Source organism: Quercus lobata, chromosome 9, assembly GCF_001633185.2.
Source record: "Quercus lobata isolate SW786 chromosome 9, ValleyOak3.0 Primary Assembly, whole genome shotgun sequence".
Lineage (NCBI taxonomy): Eukaryota > Viridiplantae > Streptophyta > Magnoliopsida > Fagales > Fagaceae > Quercus > Quercus lobata.
In genome coordinates, this window is record NC_044912.1 from 26,683,799 (window position 1) to 26,706,670 (window position 22,872).

Genomic DNA, 22,872 nt, shown 5'->3' on the forward strand with positions numbered 1-22,872 from the left:
TTAAAGAGTTTGACTATTTATTTTGTAAATAGTTAACATAACTTAGTTAAGATACTAATTTTGTGAATTATAGAACTTTGTTTTGTTAGTATTAATTTTTTGAGTATTTATTAGCATGGTTTTTGTTATCAAAATTTTATTCATCATTTCTAAGCTCTTATTTTTATCATGATCTTACAAGGTTTTTGACTTTATTCATTGTTTTGGATACGAAATGGATAGTGAATGAATTGTAATGAATGGATATGAAATAAGTATGTAATGAAATGAGTGACTTACTCCCTTGGAATGAAATGGGTATGTAATTCATGTTCTTTGAATGTGTAATGAAATGGCTTTTTTTTTTTATTGGGTATGAAATGGGTATGTAAATATTATAGGTATGTAATTAGATAAAATGATGTATACTTTTACAAGGATTTTGGCTTTTTTTTTTTTTTGTATTAGGTATGAAATGGGTAGTCTTAGCGTGACGGAAAAAGGATTTGGGTATGAAATGTGTAATGAATGTGTAATCAAATTCATACCCTTTAAATGAATTGGAATTTGTACTTTGTGTAGTTTGACTAGATAAAATGTTTTTTAACTAACATAGTAACTTGACTCTAACAGGTTCACAATGACTGTAATTGATATAATCCTATACCACGGTGGTCCACTCAAGAATGCCAATGCGAGCAAGGGATTGCCATTTAAAAGGCCGGGTATACAGTATTATTATACCCAAATTGATCGTAGGTTGAAGACCCTTGATGAATTGAAGATGATAGTTATGGAAGAATTGTGTGCGAATCCTGCTGTGCACAACATACAAATTACTTATCGTATGCCACATGAAGTCCTAAAGCACCGGATTAATTACAAGTATATGGCAATAGAAGCAGACAAACATGTAAAGATCATGTTTGACAAGTTGGAGAGAATACCTGAAGTAAATGGTATTGAGTTGTACATATAGTTGGAGCCGCGTGCAAAAGTTGGTATCGAGGAAATCCAACAAACAACCACAAGTTTACAAGTTGCAGTTTCAGATGAGCAATATGAGTATTCTACACATGTAGAGGATGATGATGTTCATGCTGATGATGATGATGATGATAATAATGATGACGATGATGATGATGACGACGATGATGATGATGATGACTATGTTGATGAGACTGCCATTAATAATGAAGATTTTGTCTATAGAGATGAGTATGAAGAGTGGATTGAACGAGGGGACTTTGGGGACTTTGAGAGAGAAATTGATGACGATAAGACATTGGATGATAGTGAACCTAATGCAGATAATGTTATTAGTGTTCAAAATATTACGAACACAATCCTTGCCTACACACCTCCTGCCTTGTCATTTTTTGCAAATACTTGGGAAAATATGGTTAATCCTTCAAATATTGAAATACCATTTATGTCTACTTGGAGAGAGGGGATGAATTTGTGCAAAGGACTGACTTTTGCCAATAAAGTGAAGGTGAAGCGAGCATTAAGTGAGCGTTTGGATTACGTTTCTTCTCAACGTTTCAACGTTTACGTTTTACTCACCACTAGGACCCACGCTACACTGCCACGAAATAAACACGCAACTCTTCCCAGCTGAAACACATGGATGAAAGCTTGAATGCACCGTTTCATTAACGTTGTGCATGTATTGTTCATGGACACAACCTTGAAAGGAAACGTGTTGCTACTGTGTACATGTACTGTTCACTCACAATAACCCATGAAGAAGCAAAGTAATAAAACACAAAATGGTGTGTTCAGGCCAACAGCTATTTTCGCATTCTCCAGGTTTCTTCTTTTCTCTCAACTACCATGGCAGAGATGTCTTCAATTTTTTTAATGCTCCATCCTCTTCCTCTTCAATGAATTGCACCTACCCACTAACCAATAAACCATCAAAACAGAGGAAACACGGTAATTGTAAACCCATTACGCAGAACAAACAAACCTGATCCCCTTTTTTCTTCCTTCACTCGAGCTCTCCTTCTCTCCGCTTAGGACGTCGTTGCTGCCCTTGTGGGTCTTTGCATTCATGGGTAAATTGTGTCTAACTTCTCATACTCTCTGATCTGTTGGTTTGTGGTTATATTGTTTTCCATAAGGCTTCAATCTGTGGTTTTTTGTGTTCAACGTTTGTGTGTGGTTTTTGTGTTTTCCATGACACTAGCATGTGGGTTTCTTTCTCCTTCGTGTAATTTTGTGTGTTTCTCTTCCTACCTATGTTGTGTTTGGACTATGTGAGTTTACTTTGCATTTTTCATATAGGCATGCATAACCGATTATGATATGCACACGAATTGTTTGTTGAAATGCCTCAATGAGTATAGGAGGAAGTTGTAGCACAAATGGTATGGGGAAATCGAAGGACGGTGGCAATGATGCGAGAACTGGGTGGAAAGAACTAACGGAACTAAAAACTTTTTGTAATTTGTGCAAGGTAGTCAAAGGCAAAAGGCGCCCTTAAGGCACCAAGGCCTTGTATCGCCCCAGGCGACGAGGCGCCAAAAAGGCACTAGCCCGAGTGAAGCGTGGTGCCAAATTCTAAAAAATTAGTCTCCATCCAAATATCAACAGTCAACTAAGTCTAGATAATTATCAAATATCAACTAAGTCTGAATATAAACATAAATCACCATTTAAAAATTAGTCTCCATCCAAATATCAACAAAATCTTAATATTAAACCAAAATATTGTTCATAACTTCATATTAGAAAGAAGAAAACTCCTAACAAAACATTGAAGATTGAACATTCTGCCTATTAGCCTATTTAATAGCCTGAATGTGGTTGTTATTTTTAATCTAAAGGTCATCATCAAAGTCTTCACTCAAGTTTCCATCACTTTCAAAGCCACTTGAACCAGATTTATAACCATCAACATTCTCTTCCTCGATCTCATCAAAATCAGCATCTTCTCTTCAATATTTGGTTGTGATGTTGAGGCCTTTGTGCATGCCCTTGATTTTGTTTCAAATCTAGTATTCTTCCTTGGTTCTCCAACACCAGAAGCTCTTGCCACTACACCCCATGTTAAACCGTCATCATCATCATCATCAAAAACCAACTCATCTTCAACATTCATAGATGGTTTAGCACCCATTTCCCCCAACAACCATTCATTACTTTCATCTATATCATCTAAGGAGATGGGATCAATAACATAACGCTTATCATATCGTGCCTTCATCTTTTGATTATACTTCACAAAGACCAGATCATTTAGTCGTTTTTGTGCAAGTCTATTCCTTCTTTTTGTGTGAATCTACAATCATTTATGAAAACTAAGTATTAGACTATAGTGAATAATTAAACCATTGAAATTTTCTATGAAATAAAGTAGCTCATTAAAGGATAAAATCTACTTATTATACTTCAAAACTCACCTGCTCAAACACACTCCAGTTGCGCTCACAACCACATGCATTACAAGTCAAGCTCAAGATTCTTATAGCTAACTGTTGCAAATTCAGAGTTGAGCTCCCATACAAACTCCACCATTCAGCTATGTTAAAAAAATAAGTATGAGTAATGATATATCATATATCATAGAAGTCAGATTTTTTTTTTTTTTGGGTAAAAAGTGCCACTGTTCTAGTCATTATAAGTTAGATATAAATGCTTTCTTACCTGAAGCCGTTGTCTTTCTTGATATTTTAGTCAATTCAATGCCAAAGAGTCCTTCAGCTTTCTTATAGATGGGTAGCTCAGCCATGATCTTGTCCTGAATTTCAACACTAGGAACTAGTCTTTGTATACAAGCATACAATCCTACTGTAATTTCATGATCTGTTGCTATGTTATTATCAAAATAGAAGTACTCAGGATTCAAGAAATGACCCGCTACATGCAAAGGCCGATGTAATTGACATTCCCATCTCTCATCAATGATTTTAAAAATATTTGAATACCTTTCTTCATTCTCATTAAAAGTTTTTATAATAGCTTCTTTGGCCCTATCCATTGCCTCATATATGTAACCCATAGCTGGTTTTCTCTCACTATCAACAAGGCAAAGAACCCGAACAAGAGGGCCCATAACTTTAAGAATGTAAACTATAGTATTCCAAAAAAAAGACATCAAAATTGTTTCTACTACTTGTTTAGCATTTGCTTCCTTTGCCCATCTACTACGAACCCACTCCTCAAAAGTAAACATGGCCCTTAGGTTATGCTTTTGCTTACAAATAGATTTTATTGCAAAATATGAAGTGCAAAACCTAGTTTTCCCAACCCTAACCAACTCTCTTTGTTTTGTGTATTCTCTCATCATATTTAAGACACCCCCATGGTTGTAGATATATCTAGTCAATTGAATGGCCATTTCCAAAGTTTTTGTAATTCTAGGAATTTTCCCAATGTCCTCCAATATAAGGTCAATGCAGTGTGTAGCACATGGAGTCCAATACAAATTTGGCCTTTTTGCTTCCAACAACTTCCCAGCCAACACATAATTAGATCCATTATCCAATACTACTTGAACTACATTAGCCTCCCCAATCTGTTCTACAAATGCATCAAGTAATTCAAATGTTTTTTCCCCAATTTTCATAAAAGATGATGCATTAATTGACTTCACAAACATGGTTCCAGATGGGCAATTCATGAAAAAGTTAATCAAGGTCCTATTGGTTCTACTAGTCCACCCATCAGACGTAATAGAACATCCATATTTCTCCCAATCTTGCTTGTGATCACTCAATAACTCATTTGTGTAAGCCACCTCCTTTTTGAGAATTGGAACTCTTAACTCATGGTAACTAGAAGGCTTCATATTTGGACCATACTGTCCAATAGCTTCAACTGCCCATTTAAATTCATCTAAGTGAGCAACATTGAATGGTATACCAGCTAGATAAAATAGCCGGCCAATATACTGACAAACTTGTGCTTTTTCTCTTTGTCAAGTTTATCATTGATGTTAGTTTGCTTCATCTTACCCTATTTCCTAAGTACAACCACTTTTTTTGGCTTTAATGTTACAAAAGAATCCATAGGACCTTTCAACTTCTTAAACTTTAGTATTAATTTTGGGTGCTACTGTCAACCCCTCTCTTACTAGAACATGATTTTTTCCCTTTTTGGATAACTTCTACTTCCTCTACCTCATCATCATCTACATCCTCAATTTTAATCATATTATCTATATCATCAAAATCAGGCATCTTGTCATAGTTCTCCTTGTCACTCTTCTTCTCTGCCATTTACTGCGCAAGCTCCTCTTACATGATTAGGACATTTTAAACACTTTGTACTATTTTTAAAATTCCCTACTTGATGCTGTTTTGCTCTATGTATCCCTCCTTTTGTGACTTTATTACAAAAAAGGCAAGTCACTACATTTTTGTCTTCAACATTAGCTAAATAATTATATTTCCATCTTGGATCTTTTCTCCTCCCATTATCTGAAACCATTCTACATATAAAAAAATAAAACCCAATACAATACATTTAATAGAATTCTATATTAAGCTAGCTATGTATCATTTAATATGGTTTAAGCTCTAAAAATTGAGTGATGCTTGCGTCGTATCCTCGCTAAGGTAGAAAAACCCAAGCTGATTGAGGCAGAATATTTTGCGATCACTCCTTGTTGTACCAGCATTTGTATATGTTATTCCATGATGATGGCATGGCCAGAACATTGAAGTAGGGCCATTGAAGAGCGCTAATTAAGAGTGATGACAAAGTCAGGAGCTCGAGCCCAATCTAAGCTCATAGAAAGACATTATAAGACTCGCAAAATTTTTTATGTAAATGCCATTTGGTCCGAGTTGTTAAGAATTTTGACCGAAATACAATATCGGTGTTTTTGCACGAAAATTTGTTTATAGCATATATAAATGTCAAAAAAACAAATGTAAAATTCATTGGAAAAAAAAAAAAAAAAAAAACTCAGTGAAAATTTGTACAAAGTTGAATCTGGCATCCAAATTTTAATAGGTTGAAGGTTGGATTTTTCTTAGCATGTGTGCAAAAAATCAGGGCAAGACTCCAAGAATTGCTCCAAAAATGACCCATTATTCCTCCTCAACAAATCAATGTTTCCTCGTGCCAGAGTAGATTTTTTCCTAAGGGTTCTTTCGGGGGGGGCGGAAGACATTGTCAGGTGGGGAGTTTGGCTGGGGCGGCACATCTGTTAAAAGATAACGCGGGGAGTTCGAGAAAAGGGAAAGTTGCTAGAGACAGAGAGGAGAAAGTTGCTGGAGACGGAGAGTCCAACAGAGAAGAGAAAAGGGGGGGAAAATAGAGAAAAACAAAGAGGAGAGAGTTTTATGTGCTATGAAAAGGGGGAAAAAAACAGAGAGTCCAACAGAGAAGAGAAAAGGGGGAAAAAACAAAGAGGAGAGAGTTTTATATGCTCTAAAAAGGGGGAAAAAACAGAGAGTCCAATAGAGAAGAGAAAATGGTGAAAAAAGTAGAGAATAAATAGAGAGGAAAGAGTTTTATATGCTTTGAAAGTATGGACAACGACAAACTTACCAAAGCAGTGTCGCAGTGAGAGAGAACTCAGGAAAAGAAAAAGTGTTAAAAAAAAAAAAAACTAAAAGAATAGGAAAATATTACTTGATGTTGGTTGACTGCTAGCAGCCACTGGCCAACTCTCTTCCAAACCCTAGAAGAAGATGAAATACCTTTGCTCTGATGTTGGTTGACTATTACTTTGCTCTGAAAGTTGAGTGGTTCCCGAAACTTCTTTGTTTTATCTTTTGTTTTATGTTTTTCTTTTTTTATATTAATTTATTTGATATAGTGGGTGACAGCTTTTCCCCACTGAGGTAACAGTTTTAAAACCAACCATACACCTCTTTAAATTTACAAAACATGCCAATAGAGTCCTTAAAAACACAACTCTGCCTCAAGCACTCGCCTTTCGCCAAACAAAATACATCTGGGTGAGCGCCTAGGCTCCAAAGGCGAGCGCCTCGCCTCAGTGCCTCTAAGGCGCTTTTCTGGCGCTTTGCCTCGCCCGCGCGCCTAGGCGAGCGCCCAGAACGCCTTTGACTACACTGGATTTGTGTGCTGCTCAAGTCCTAAATGGCAAGAGGAGTGGAGGATTTTTTTAAAAAGGAAAGGGTTGATGCAATGATTAAGCAGTTAGGTGAAATGGGAAAAGTGGTGACTCACACGCAGTTCAAAAACAAATAGGATCATCTGAGAAAACAGTGGAAGGTGTATAAGGAGTGTTTTGAGCGTGAGACTGGGTTGGGTATTGATTCTGTAACTGGAACATTTGAGGCCAGTGATGAGTGGTGGACCCAAAAAATTGCGATTAGTTCACTTTACATAATTGTGAAAAACTCCACTGTCTACAACTATATTGTGTTCTAACTACTGGTTGTCCACATGTAGGCATGTCCTAAGGTATCAACCTTTAAAAAAAAAAGTATGCCAAATGTTAACTCCATGGAAATCATGTTTGAAGTCATAGTTGCAACGGAGAAAAATGCATTCTACGCGAGTGGTGAAATACCAAAGGAAAACACCGAAGGGTTTAGGGACTCTGTTGATAACAAATAATTTGTTGACGCCCAATGTCAACCCTTTGCGAATGTTGACTCAATGGAGGTTGAAGGCCCATCATCGTCGAGGGTAGGACCGGCAATGAATAAAGGGAAAGGCTTAGCAAGCGGTGTCCACATTTTCAGGGGAATTTGCAAGAAACCAAGAAAAAAGCGTTCAGTTGTGCAAGAGATGTCTGACTCTTTGAAGAACATCTTAAATGTTATTGTTGAAAGTATAAGTGTAAGTACTAATACACCATTTACTTCCATAGCAGTTACTGAGATTCAAGCAACTCTAGACATAGTGTTAAGTCTTCCTGGGGTGCAATCGGGTGATTGCTTTCATTTGTTTAGCACCTGCTTCTTTATGGGAAACTAAGAGGGTAGGTTTATGTTTGCAACACTTGTGAATCAAAAGGACGTCCAACTGAAGTGGCTAGAGATGCAGTGACAAAAGAACCCTCAATATCATTTTTCCTGAAGGAAAGGGGATTGTCTCGATAGGGTTGCTTAGGCTTGGTGTTATAATAATCGGATTTTCTTTATGTACCTGTTGCACTCTTTTTTTTTATTTTTCTTTTTTTATTGGCAGAAACTATGCTTACCATGGGTGTGTATGTAAGATAATAATTACTAATTATTGTCATCTAGTGTATGCTTACCTATTCTTTTTTCTTCTGCTAGTGTTTATAATTGTCATCTATAAGTAAGACAAGGGTTACTAATTAAACCATAGTTCTAATTGCATCAATGTCTACCCCATAGTTCTAATTGCATCCTTTTTTTTTAAGCTCTTTGCCAGCGTCAAACCAAATTGTCTTCCTCGTAGATCTCTCTGGTGGGCGTGGACTTCTCTTCTCGAAGACACTGGCGTTAGGGTGGGAGAGGAGTGGGAAAAGAAAAAAAAGCGTGCCTTAAATACCTTCAGCTGAGTTACAGTAAATCGGACCCAAAAAAATCAACTGGCATTTTTCAATTATTTCCTACAGTGTTTTTAGTTTTCAGCAAAATCAGTTGTATCCAAACGGATCCTAACAATTTGTGCCCTCAAGGAAAACAAACATTTTATGATCAGTAGGTCGACGAAGGTCAACCTTTGTACGAAATGCGTGGATAAGTCATGCAAGTAGTACGTCTGCGCAATCATGAAGCCCAATCTCCACAACTATGGATGGTCACCATGTATGTGGGTCCTCACACGTGTATACTGATTAGGATACGAAATGATGGTAGAATGATGAATTGTAATTTTATTGTATAAGACATCCTTAAGAAGTTATGTGAGGATCACACTACCCCAATTAAGCATCTCAGATCTATGATAGAAAATATAATGGCCATAAGGTTTCTTACTACAAGGTATGAGATGTGAAACAAAAGACAATTGGGAAGATATTTGGGAATTGGGAAGAGTTTTACCAAAGATTGCAAAAGTTGCTAATGACATATATTGATTAGAATTCGAATATCCGGGTGTGATATCGTACCACACCCATTAGTGAAGATTACACCATATTTTTGCATTATATGTTTTGGTCTTTCAGTCCATGCATTGGTGGATTCAAATATTGCAAGCCAGTTATCAGTATTGGTGGGACCCATCTGTATGGTAAATATCAAGGAAAGTTGTTGGTCGCAATGGAAACTGACGCTAACAACAAGGTATTCCCTCTTGCCTTTACTGTTGTGGATTGTAAGTCAAGGTCCAGTTGGAGGTGGTTTTTACAATGCCTCAGAGATACGATTGACGATGTGATACCTAACGAAGGCATTTGCATAATTTCTGACCGACATGGAGGTATCAAAAATGCCATTGCACATTGGCCTAGAGGGGATGATGGAAGAACATGGGTATTTCATAGATATTACCTTTGACATGTTGCTAGCAACTTCAACACACATTTTCAGAACTCGACTCTAAAGTCAACAGCGTTGAAAGCGAGATATGCTACTCAGACAGTTAAATTTGATACCATAATGGAATCCATTAAGCAAGTGGAAATTGAGGCCATTAGGAATAAAAAGAAGGTGACAGGGAAGGATGGCAAGGAAAAGGATTTTCTTCCATACACATACCTAATGAGCGAGTCTGTGGATATGTGGACCCAGTCACATGATGGTGGGAGACATTTTGAGGCAATGACAACCAATATATCAGATTGCTTCAATGGTGTACCGAAAGGTGCACGAGGCCTTCCTATTGCCACAATGATTGAGTTCACTTGATCCAAACTTGTTGAATATTTTCACGATTGGCACAAAGAAATTACTCATGATTTGTTGGAGGGTCAGAAATGGAGTACATATGCCTTCTCCACGTGGTTGGAAAATAGGTTTAGTTGTAAGGAAGATATGCAATCAAAGAACAATTGTAATCTCCTAATATCAAGGCCACCAAAAAAGAAAAAGGAAAAGATTGAGTGCTGTACCAACTTGACTAAGGTCTTCATTTTTTTCTTTTCCCTTGAATAGAAGTCACACACACAAAATTCAACCATTTTAGCAAATGCCTTAGCAATGCCAATGAAACAAGAACAAGACTATTCATTTGTGAGCTGTAATTGAGACTTTGATAGAGCAAAATGGTAGACAACAAAATAGTGGGGGCAGCTGTTTGATGGGGCACATATTGATAGCAACGTTTCATTAACAATAGCTGGAAACAAAGCTCCCTAAGGCAAAAGATTGGAACATGCTTCTGAAACCCTGTTTCTCATTCAGCTTTTGTGGGTGCTAATAATGTAAATGTGGTCTAGTTTCAGTGGCTGAGCCATTGGCACGGAATCCTATACATAGAGGTTCTTTTGCAAAGGCAATTACATAAGAACTTTATTATTTAAAATTGACATGAAGGGGGAGGGTCCCTTCTAACATTGCCAAAGGATGACAAGCACATTAATGAGACAGCAAGTACTTTCCAGTAACTGCAAAGCTTGATAATCGCCTAAAACTTAAGTGGACACCCTAGGCTTTCAACTACTGAACATGTGATAATAATCTTTATTCAACGTAACCAAGTAGAATTTTTGTATATTATTACCTAGCCCGGCTGCATTCTAACTAATTGCTCGCAATAGTGGATCAACACCATGCCAGATGGCCTACTCTTTGGGCTAGCACCCGCACCTACCTACAGTTACGAGTGAATAACATAAGATAAGATAATACCACTTATATACTAAGAAAAGTACATTGCATAACACACTGAATATCAGGAAAATACTTACTTAAATGCAAGTGGAGCTTTTGGCCATGGGCCATAATCACTTCCAAGTAAGGGCTTTGTCTTCAGGCACAAGAATGGCAACCTCACCCATGCCTAATATTGGACCAATTGAAACACCCCACCAATCTGCGATGTCTCTTTGTGGCTTGCTTGACACAACTCTTTGTACAACCATGCTAGGCAACCACTACCCCAACTATACTATAGCAGATCACTAAGGTTTCGCAGGAACTCTAAGTGCATCAAATGCACCCTATCTCCCGACTTATCCATGAAAATCTTATCCCTTAGTAGCGCTAAAATATAGCACTGAGTATATTGATGTATTTGAATCTTCGTTGCATCATGAGGTAGTGGCTTTACAATGCGCTCAACAAGGCGGCTGATGAGAATTCTTTACCTCGCCAAAGTTTTTTTTGTCATTCGCCAGAACTCCAAAACCAAGCAACTCCACGCACAGTTGGCTCCAATTCCCTACAACAATTGGCCCAACCAAGACCTCATCGTCTATAGGAAGTCCAAAAATGACCTCTACATCTTGTAGGGTGATTGACACCTCACCATGTGGAAGATGGAACGTATAAGTCTCCGGCCTCCATCGCTCAACTAGGGTTGATATTAGGCCATGATCTATCTCTCTAGAAGGGGCCCTAAACAATCCTTCTAGCTCCACCAACTTGATAATGTTTATCACCCGATTATCTTGCATCAATATGTTTTCCATCTCCTTAGAGCGACCCCGGCACTGAAGTGGGCTCGGATCCTGCAAAATTGATAAAAATTATAGCAATTGTTAGAACTAGATATACAACTTTGAAAGAACTTGCTAAAAGTGAAACTTGCTTTGTAAAAATTAAAGTGGTTGTTAGAACTAGATATTTCACCTTGCCATTCCAAATAATTTCTGATTGATGATTTGTTTGTTGTGTCAGCAATGAAGTATTTTTTGGACCAAGGCGCACGATCTCAGGCTCTTCATTGATCCAAGGCTCCATACTGCAAAGAGTGCTACTGTGAGATTATTAATAGTATGGGGGCAAATAACTTGTTGTCATTATGTAACACTAGTCATAGACTGAAAAATAAATAAATAAAAAACTTGGCTTTATGTTTTCTGGAAAAAACTTGGTTTTATATGTACACATAATACTTTACATATACAAGAGTACCTACCAAATGCAGACTTCTAAGTTCTAGCAAGAGGAAAAATAATAATAACAACAACAATAAATGCCAAAATAGAGGAAATATAGGGATCAGGACAAGCCAAATTCATTACATACAAGGAAAAAAAAAAGAGGATAGTAAATTTTCATGTTTAAGTTTTTATAACTTTATCTTCGTGTTTAAGTTTTTAGAACTTTATCTTCATGTTTAAATTTTTATAACTTTATTTTAGTTCTTATATTTTTAAATTTATTATCATTTTTATCCCTATTGTCATTTCACTTATAGAGAATGTCTATGTGATTAATGAATTGCACAAACACAACTTGTTTAAAATTGCATTTTCTATAATTGAGATGATGACATAAACCAAAATGTTAACATGTTTAAAAATATAGCAACTAAAAATACGTTTTTACCGCCTACATACACAAAGTGAAAAACATCATTATGCCTAAATTGTTCTGAGAATTCTTATTATCTTTGTTTGCCTACAGCTTCTAGTCCTAGTGCCAACCTTACACAATGGACCTAGCTATTTTCTAACAAAGTTTTGCCATTGGTGTACGTAGCCTATAACGCTATGGTATTTGATTATCATTGTCATCATAACTTGGGAAATCCTAATGTGGTGAGAAGTTTTGTGGTCATAATGACCTAGCAATTCATCCTGCGTTTTGTGGAATTCTTTCAATAAATCAAATGAAAGGATTTCCCTAGTTCAGATTGTGAATAAAAAGAAATTCATTGGGCCCACACTACTTGCAGTAAGCAATTCGTTTTCTTCTTTAATTTAATCCACATTTACAATTTCACCCAAAAAAAATTTGTAGTACATAGATAAATATTATGTTCCCTATTTTTCTTTAGTGTCCCTCATATAATTTTTTTTCCTTCTTTAATTGGAACAATCAAGATCGTTCTAGAATATAATTTTTCATTATGAGCATTTCATTCAAAATCTTTTGTTTGTGTTTTATATAAGATGAGTGGACTTGAAGACGAACTTGAACGAAGATCATTGAACTACACATACCTTAAAGGAGGATTTTGACTAAGGGTCTTCGGGCCGCCGATGAGAGGAGCGTCTCTGTTAGAGTGACTGAGCGTCTCCAGTGAAACAATGTCTGAATGTGTGGCCGCTGGAGTCTGAAGGACGAGAGTGTTTGAAGGAGTGTTTAAGGGTGAGAGTGAGTGATTTAGGTGGGTTTCGGTGTCTGAAGGAGGAGATTTGGGTGTGTGAGAGTGAGAGTAACTGATTTGGGTGTTTGAGAGGGAGTTTGGGTTTGAAAGCTTGAGAGTGAGGAGTGTCTGAAAATAAGAGTGTTTGATGAAAGCTTGAGAGTGAGAGTGTTCCAGAGTGAGTGTATGAAAGCAAGAGTGACGAGTGAGGCCAGATTTTAGGTTTTAAGTGGTTAGAAAACGTGTTTCTGAAACTCGATTTTAAAAGGGAGTTTTATAAAAACGTGGATTAGAAATTGAGTATTAGAAACTTGAGTTTGTAAAGTGAGTTTTATAAACTCGATATCCACGTGGAAAACTTTGTCCACGTCATTTTATGAAAAACCCCAAAATCAAGTATTAGAAACTCGAGTTTTAGACTGATCTGTTTTAGAAACTCGAGATGCTAGTTTCTCACATTCTTTCAAAACTAGGCAACTAACGAAATTATTAGCAAAGTAAGGTTATTTGGAAAATAAAATAAAATAAAAAATGCAATACTTTTGGAGTATATTGAAATTGTGCTTCATCATCTCACATTCATGATAGACTCCATCATCATTAATATGAGAAGAAGGAGCATCATTACTATGCTTCGAGAATATTTAAGAATTACCCCAATATTCTAAATTCTACAACTTTTAATGTATTAAGATTAAGATTATAATTTAAAGTCTAAATTCGGTAAAATTAGGTGAAAAACTCATGTTTACACTATCCAATAACAAATTATCATATTCATTTTTTACTTAAAACTTAATATATTCTACCGCACCTAGTAATATCTCAATAAACTCTCAATTTAGTTGGATTTTCAGATGAGATTTAAATTGATTGGATTTGGTTGGGACTATTTTTTAATACGTGATATGATAATGTAGCATATTGTTGGGATTGGAGGGTATAAAACTTGGATTTTACACCACATTTTATAGAATTTAATCTCTATAAGTATAAATTAATGTGTCACCAATCACAAAAAACCATTATCACATCAGTTTATAAGTTTTAAATAATAAAAATTGCAATACATTTAAGCTTTAGCATTTTCTGGATTTCACTCACGTTATTATATACACTCACACACACACTCAAAATTCAAATCATGACTTAAAGTTGCAAAAATCACTATCACATAAAACACTCAAAATGCAAATCGTAAGTTGAAATCACAATACACTCTTATTTGTGTGCATTTTGAGGGTTTGTGTAATAAATGCCACATTTTTTTTTTCATTTTTCCTTTTTGGCTTCCTTAGCCTATACTCTTCTTTTTCTTTTTTCTTTAATTTCATATCACTAATATAGGCAAAGATGATAAAGAATTAAGCTTCCTCCATGGAAATATTGAAAGCTTTTTTTGTGAAGCTGAGGATGAAACTGACCTAAAAACTTGAAGATTGACCTTCTAGATGTAGCAATATTATGAGCCATTCAATTGGGACCATAGTATTTGTGCAATTGGGCATGAGTTGTAAAGATGCAGTGTTGTTTCTATATCTTTTTGACATGAAGGGAAGCTTATGTCTTCTATGGTGAATCTTTGATTGATCACTGACCTGGGAGGGAGAGAATTCCAGGCTATTTTTCATCGGAGATATTTTTAAATCTTTCTTCAATTCTGGATTTCCATATCCTCCAAAGTCCAAATAGCTGTTGATAAAAGGGATTATTGAAGAGAACCACTTGATCAGCTCTGTAGTTGATTATGTAGAGAACTGACCATTTGGATCTGGAGACACAAACCAGCCAGCTTTCTCATAGGAATTGCGTGCCTAGTCTTACAATATGGGAAAGTATGGTTATGAGATACTTTATATTAAAGCATTCATGTTAGCCTTAAGCACTAGGACGCGTGAAGCCATTTTGCTCTATATAGAGGATTTGACTATAGGAAATGTTATGCACAAGGCCCATTGTCATTTTTATATTACTCGGCCATTATTATGGACCATGAATTATAGTTCGGTTTTCTTGCTAACTGGGCAAAGCCTGCAACTAGATATTACATTAGCGGAAAGACATTTTAAACCATTCCCTTACCCTAAGTTTGGATGAAAGGAAATGGGGGAGAGGAGAGAGGAAAGGAGAAGAAGAGATCATAATGTACAGAATTTTAGTATATTTTGGAATGTACTGAGTTTTAGTCTTGGCTTCACACCTAGTACAAGTTATCATAATCAGGCCCTCGCGGAACCATTTAGCAATATCCATTTGTTGACAAAACCAATATATCTAAGATTCAAAAACCATGGTAAAAGGAAGTGAAGCCGAGACTCATCCAGGTGTGACTGAACACTGCGTTTCAAGAAATGGAGTCCTTTGGAAGATGTCATATCCAAAGCTTATACATTAAGTGAATCCTGTTGTAGGTGACTGCAATTCTGCTGCAGAATTCTCCCTGCTGTGACGACTTCATTTCATCTGATCAAAAACTTGTGGCACAGCACCATAAATGCCAAACTTCCTGCAGAGAAAGCTGTTCAGGGAAAGGGCATATCAGTATATTACTACATACTATGAGCTTCCTGTATGATATAAATCACACTTACTTTGAATAAAAAATAGAATACTTACAACTGATACTCATTGGGAAGTTTGGCACATACTCTGTTGTAGAGCTCTACCATGATCTTGCAGATGGCACGTATTATCAAGGTACCATATCAATTATGCCTCAGTCTACAGAAATGATAGCATCACAAGCAATCGATTCAGTTTTCCTCTCTTCTGTATTTGGGGACAATGTGCATAAAACGAAAATTAAAGAACTATATAAACAAGATCAAACTGGGAGAGCTTAGAACCTATTAATTATCAACTATAAGCAAGAGAGCTCTATGGGATCTCCTTCCAATATAGGTAAACTCAATAACCATAACACTTTTAGGGTAACTCTGCACTCACTCCAAGCCTCTCAAGATTCACATGACATATCTAAGAAACTTCTATAAATGCTAGCAGCTATAGATAACATGTGCCTATTTTTATGCTACGGTTATGTAAGTAGGATTAGCAAGAGGATAATGTATCAAGGCCCACCATTGTGTGCCAGCCTAAAAGTGGGTGGATTGGGGGAAGGAACCTGTTAAGAGGGGTGCCCCCACAGCAATCAATTTCAACAAACAAACAAGGGTAAAAAAATGTCTTCACCTTTACCTCCTACTAAACACAAGGTTAGGAAACCTCCTTTTTTATCTTGTAAGCAACATAACATTTTTCCATGGCCATTTTGCATACCAAAACAATTTGCATCTAGCTAAGTGAAAGATTAATTTAACTTCAAGGGTTGTACTTCTATAATAGCTTATAGCTTGCAGGAGTTATTTTCACAAAATTACATACCATGTGGAGTAATACTTCTATAATGAACATAAAGATATTAAATAAGAAAAGAAACATTTTAAATTACCACAGTAACTATTCTGAATCTTCTTCACTTTCAATGGCAGGAATTCTGCGGAAACGAGCCAAGTATCGCAGATATGATACTTCACTTTTATTTGGTGTCACTGATCTCTTACGCTTAGCAGAAAACCCTGTCCCGGAAAGTGAATCAAATAAATCTCCCATGTCCATTTCCTTTGGGACCCCACTATTCTCATCAGCATAGCTACAGAATCACCCATTGAAGTCAAGAAAAAATAAGGATCAATCAGGTAAGAATTCAATGAAATAATTTTTTTATATAATATTTTTTTTTAAGACAAGAAAAAGAAAAGAAAAATGCATATAATAAAAGCAACACTTTTTTGGGTATTTCTTTTAAAAATTTTTGGGAGGGAGGGGGGGAGGGATGTTCAAAGTCAATATTAAAAAGGGTCCAGTTAACGGATGCCCTTAGGGTATCTGTTAATGGACCAATTTAGAAAAGTTTTAATATCACTTTTATGAGAAATATAAAAAACTGTCAAAAGAGTTGGTTACTTTTTTCTTTTCCTATAAAAAGTTTCTAAAAATATTTTCTAAACTAATGCCCTTAGTGCATCCATTAACTTTTTCCTATTGAAAAATACTCTGCAAACACCATAGCATGCATTAGTCATATTTCAAATTGTCCGGGAAAATGTGCAGTACATAAATATACATTCATGAAATAACAGTGTAGTTTTAACCACATCTTGATAGGAAAGGACACAAGGGTTGATCAGCTGTCTCCATTCTCCCATTTACATTTTGGAAGTGCTATTCATTCTTGGCTAAGCTTAACTCAACCCAGCTCAACTAATTGGGTGCTTTGAAAGTACTATTCATTACTTATCAAAATATTAGTGAAAAAATATTGAATACTAAGGTGGCCCTGCTGTTACTATTTAAGATATATTAGTACACAAAATGATGATAGACATGGAGGGAAATAAAAATTATAAATAACAAATAGGTGCAAGCTTTTTGGCTGAAACTGTATGACAAATTTCTTAAATAAAATGTAAACAAAGGCTACTAAAGGAGGCAATGGAAGCCATACCGTTCACGAATGATTTTGAATGCTTCTTTTGTAGCATAAGGCAGCCCTGTCTTTGGATCACGATACCTACAACATGAAATGAAAATTCATTAAGAAGTATGGTGGTAGAGTATACCAAGGAACCATTGTCAAACAACTTCCATATCAAAGGTCAAAATCAATGAAAATAATCAATTTAATAGGGCATCATCAAGTTAACATATATATTAACTCTGTTCACTTGCTCATTTACAGGTTGAATAAGAGCATCTACTAATTCTACTTCCCACTTCTGAACCAATCAGAAAGAACCTCTAGTTCTAGTGTGACTCCATACTTATCAGTCCCAAAGAATGAGACACCATACATCATTCCAAAGAAAAACCTTACTAACATCCCCAACCTCAAATGACTTTCTATTAATTAAATAATGAGAGCGTGCCACCCACTTCAAATAGTCTTCCACAAACCTAAGCCATGTCTATGCCTCACAATTGATGTCGTTGAGCAACCTTTATCATCCACAACTTCAATGCTATCACCCAGCTTTGTAATCTATCCCTCTCCACTATACTCAAATGAACCCTACAACCCAAAAGTATTTCCTTTTGATCTAGTCCTAACCTCATTAATTTTTTACCATTTAATACATGGACAATCAAAGCTGCAGGTTCATGTCATTTAGCAAAAAAAAATTGAGAGAAAAACAGAAAGTCAATTGCCAATGACAAAAATTAACAATCTCCCTTATCAAGTCATTTTATTAATGATTTTTTTTTCTTGTAAAAACTATATTACTAAATCAAGGGTTAACCATGCACGATAGAACATCATTATAAACCATATGTTCTCCAGTTGTACTTGTAAAGAAATCAACAACATTTTTAGACTTTGCATTTGAATGTTTTTTCCTGCAGAAATATCTTTAGGGAAATCACTGACCACCAAATCAGAAATTCAGCTCTTACCTGGCAGGCAAACCAGTAACTGCACATACAGCCTTCTCCGGATCTGGAAAGAAATTTAATTAGAATACATAAATCAAAAGCATAGCCACAGAATATGATCAAGAAGTCCCTAACTGCCACCAAAGAATGTGAAATGCATCTAAGTGTGCTTTTAAGCGCAAAGACAGAAGTTATTTTTTGTTTTACCTTATTAAACTTAAGCTTGAGGATTGATACTTTTTTAGGAAGAAGAAAATGGGGCAAAAAAGAAGAAGGGGGGGGGGGGGGAAGGCGTAGGAAAGAGAGAGAAACTAAGGACAAGAAAAAGGAGGATGAAAAGTTGGAACCTTTAATAAAGTAAGGTTACCATAAAACCGGGTAAATGTTTATCTTTTTTTTTTTTTTTGGATAACTCAGGGTAAATGTTTACCTTCAAAGTATCTGCATCATAAGAAGCCAGAGTTTTGCCCCAAAAAGAGCAAGAAAGGGCATACCCCTGAACACAGGAAGTATACAAAGGAAGTGACATACAAAAAAGATGATGAAGAAGAAAAATCCGAAAAAATTATCTAAAATTGTTGTCATCCAGGAACTGTAACAAGTTCGAGGAGAATGAAATAGTAGCAAAAGTCCATCTGTATAAAGCCTTCAAAAAAGAGAACTTCAACTTTGATAAAGGTAACTCCTTCCCCTCAAAACAATGCACATTCCTTTATCTCCATATTCACAACATTCAACAAAGGCCTTTCTAAAACTCCAGGTTTATAGATAATATATTAATATTAAAGCTCTTAAAGAGCCATTGTGAACTGAATTTTTGTGATCTTCATCCTAATAGACAACTCACTTCGACTACAGTAAGCTATGCAGCTTTGTTTCTTTTATAAAAAGCAGGTGCAAAGTCAAAGGTATATGTGAATCATATCAGAGAGCTTTAGAAGTTCTAAACTTCGTTTGTAGTACTAATACAAAGTTGGGCAGAAATATAGCAGCAGTATCTCAAATGATGATAGAAACTTCAGGTAGCATCATCTCCATAAAAACAAGACTGATCTACAGCTGAAACAGGCAAGTGCACTCTTGTGGATCATTATGAGGAGCAGGGTGTCTAAAGATAAACTATGCAATTTAGCAGGACAATAGATCCACTTTTAAGATCATGGCACAGGGGTCTAAAGGTTTATCTTCAATTCCTGGCTTAGGGAGGCGACTGACACAAGGAGGTAATTTATTGCTAGTAGCAGGGACAAAGCTTAACATGCATAAAAATATCAGTGACTGTATAGCTTAATATTTGAGAAAAAAAAAAAAAATCATCCATAAGAAAACAGCACCGTCAACCATTGGCAATCTTGTATGGGAATGATTTGTATACAATCAAATTTTGCATAAAGATACTCTTTTTAAAATAATAATAATAATAATGAGGTACCGGTATTATTGAAAAAAGGAAGGGTCATGAACACAAGATGCATACACAAACTTAACTAAAGAATACAATGACAAAAAATTAGGCTCTAAAAGGAAGAGAGCGTATAAAATCATTAGCATAAATATATTTATAAAAAGAAAGCATTTTCACCATGATATTAAAATGAAGACAAGCACATAAAGTTAACTTACAAGGAACAGGTGTTGTAGAAATCTCTGACAGAAATGACAATCCTTTACTGAATTCTAAATATGAAGAACCTGTACAGAATTTATAGATCAACATTAATTTAATCCAACTTGAATTAATTTTGCAGCAAAATAAATATTTGTGCACTCACTTTGTTGTCTAAAACCTATATGTAAATTAAATTATGAAGGAAAGCTTACCGTCCTTTGAAAAAAATCGTATCTGCGGGCCACTGTAGACAGCTTTATGCACAATTGCTCTTTTCTTAACTTCTTCCTCCCTTGCTAAAACACGCTCCAAGTTCCTCAAGTTCATGATTTCTGCAAAATTATAACCAATGCCATTCAAGTATAGATCATACAGAAAGTAAAAGCTTCACAAATTCATAACATATAAATAAAAAGTTTCCAGCAATCCTCAAATCATTTCCTAAAACTGAGTATTAAGAGTAAAAACCTGTTTGAGCTGCTTCCAAGAGCATCTCTTCTTGGGTCATCTTCTTCTCCTCTCCTTCCTTTTTCCTTTTTATTGGCTGAAAATTCATTCCAACTTGAATGATTGCATGTCTTTAGATTTGAAAATGCTACTCATGCAAATTTTACAAGTAGCAAAGTTTTAACAAATCAAATGAACTAAGGAAGCAGTGAGCAATGCCACTAAGGATTAGAATAACATATGCAAGAATATGACCCAGCTCATCCATGAGAATCTTAAAATAAACCTATTCTAGTACTAAAAATCAATTAGGGTTTTTGCAAAGTGAGAATGGAAAAGTAAATAAATAAATAATTCTTTCTCAGACATGCATTTGCAATAGTTAAATAGTTGAATTTGCCCAACTTCAAAAAGGATATCCCCAAGATACATTATATCATAAATTTTTAATTCATTTTATCAATATGAGATGCCACTGGTGATAGTATAAGTTTAAGTCTCTGCAAACAGCCTTTTATTTCTTCAAAAGTAAAGTGAATTTCTTATTCATCATGACCATCATTCCATTTAAACAACAAGCAACTCTTTAATCATAACTGGAAGTATGTCCAGCAAGAAATGCTATAATAAGACAGACAACTGACCTTCATTGTTGCTTGCAGAGCTGCGCGTATTGCATCTCTCTCAGCTTGCCTAACAATGACCGAAGTTCTAGTAGATTTCCTGATCGTCCTCTCTCCTTCATTGTCATCAGGGCCATCATGGTGTTCACGGGAGCCAGACTTTTGAGCTGGTTTTTCATCATTGGGATCGGCTTCTAACTTCGAGAGGTCTTTCTTTTTCGTTTTCCTCTTCGCTAGAGTCTTTCCGGGGAATATTAGTCTCTTCTTTGGACGCGACCTATAAGAAAACCCAACATTTAGAAACACTCCCAAATTGATAGTATCTTAAAACATCATTTGCTTTAGCCAATAGAAACTAAACCTGTCCTCAACATCGTTTTCTACTTCTTCATCTGGCTCGGGCTCCTAAATAACATGATAACGAAACAAAAAAATCTTTAGCAGGATGACTACATTTTAGACTGTTCAATTTCTAAACAAGAGCCCTTTAGACTCGCCTCTAGCTAGTAAAACCTACAAGAAACCGACCCCACCCGCCATAACAAGATATCGGGTAATCTAGGGGCATTCACCCTTCGCGGGTTAAGTAATGTATGCTCATGCCCAGAAGCTATATTCTAGTCTGTTAAACTAAACTAAGCTCATTTTTTGGTTTAATTAGCTTTAAATTGGGGTTATGTACAGCTTAATTTAGCATTACAGAAAAAAGTAAATTTGTTAAGAAAGTATAAGGAAGCTCTTACATCTTCATCAAAGTCACTATCAAACTCATCAGCAACCTCTTGCTCTTCTTCATAATTAACATCATTCTCTTCCTGAAAATCACATATGTAACATAGTTAATTTCCAAGTTAACAATATTAGAAACAAAATTGAGAGAGAGAGAGAGAGAGAGAGAGAGAGAGAGAAAAGTACATCTTTAAGAGCCTCTTGATTCCAGAAAAGCTCGTCTTCTTCAATTTCCTCGTCGAGCAGCTTATTCATTCTCTTCCCTCTCGTTGGTCGAGAGGTGCGATCGAGGAATGCATGTGCTTCTTCTTCTTGTTCTTTAGAGGTCTCCATCACAGGCCAAGACAGTGTGACGCAGAGAATCAATCTACTAGAGCGAACTATCCAATTTCAAAAATGTATGAACTTTGCTATGTTCAGTTCTCGTCTAGGGCTTCTTTTCTCTTCTCTGTTAAACACACACACACACTGGTCTGCGGTTTTTTTTGGATGGGGTCGGATCGAAACGAAGAAGGAGGAGGAAAGTGGTCGCGTTTTTAAAATGGGCTTCGAGAGCCCACTCACTCCTAAGGCCCATTTATGAAGAGATTTGGCATTTGGGCTTGGTTTGGAAAAAGCACAAAACGTTGTAATGTAAACTACACGCTGTCCCGTTTTAAGTTAGGATTTTTGTGTTTCACGATCACGACGACCTGATTTATATAATATAATATTTTCAAAATAAATTAGAGGTGATAAGTTAGAGTATTCACAGTAATAGTACTAAATAGCTATATTACTATTTTTAACACTACTAAATACTAAAATGTGTCCTGCAATGGTGGAGCCAAAACTATATTTTTTTACTTCACAGTTACTATTTATAACTACTTTTGGCTGTGCACTGTAGTTAAAAAGTTAAAAAATATATATATATATGTATATATTTTGCATTCACATGCTTTTTATATT

General features: G+C 35.8%; 1 protein-coding gene across 3 annotated transcripts; it reads right to left on the reverse strand.

Annotated features, from left to right (window-relative positions):
• Positions 1 to 15,216: 15,216 nt before the first annotated feature.
• On the reverse strand, positions 15,217 to 22,409 carry LOC115960657 (SWR1 complex subunit 2). Of its 3 annotated transcripts, none has more exons than XM_031079609.1 (12): positions 22,108 to 22,409; positions 21,936 to 22,007; positions 21,554 to 21,597; positions 21,214 to 21,469; positions 20,591 to 20,666; positions 20,335 to 20,454; positions 20,137 to 20,205; positions 18,535 to 18,577; positions 17,588 to 17,653; positions 16,532 to 16,732; positions 15,697 to 15,801; positions 15,217 to 15,598 (listed from the first exon to the last, which is right to left on the reverse strand). In XM_031079609.1, the coding sequence occupies exons 1-10, from the start codon at positions 22,252 to 22,254 to the stop codon at positions 16,540 to 16,542; spliced, it is 1,086 nt and encodes a 361-aa protein (XP_030935469.1). In that variant the 5' UTR covers positions 22,255 to 22,409; the 3' UTR covers positions 15,217 to 15,598; positions 15,697 to 15,801; positions 16,532 to 16,539. The 3 variants fall into 3 exon arrangements, with proteins under 3 accessions (XP_030935469.1, XP_030935468.1, XP_030935470.1); XM_031079608.1 differs by having other exon boundaries at positions 15,697 to 15,849; XM_031079610.1 differs by lacking the exon at positions 21,554 to 21,597 and having other exon boundaries at positions 15,697 to 15,849; positions 22,108 to 22,200.
• Positions 22,410 to 22,872: the final 463 nt, after the last annotated feature.

Bases quoted from the DNA above. Each gene is read 5' to 3' on its own strand.
- LOC115960657 (XM_031079609.1), bottom strand. From the start codon at position 22,254: ATGGAGACCTCTAAAGAACAAGAAGAAGAAGCACATGCATTCCTCGAT. The intron at 20,667-21,213 runs GTCAGTTGTCTG...ATGAATTTTCAG, and splicing joins CTCTGCAAGCAACAATGAAG to CCAATAAAAAGGAAAAAGGA. The intron at 20,206-20,334 runs GTAAGCTTTCCT...AATTCTGTACAG, and splicing joins ACGATTTTTTTCAAAGGACG to GTTCTTCATATTTAGAATTC.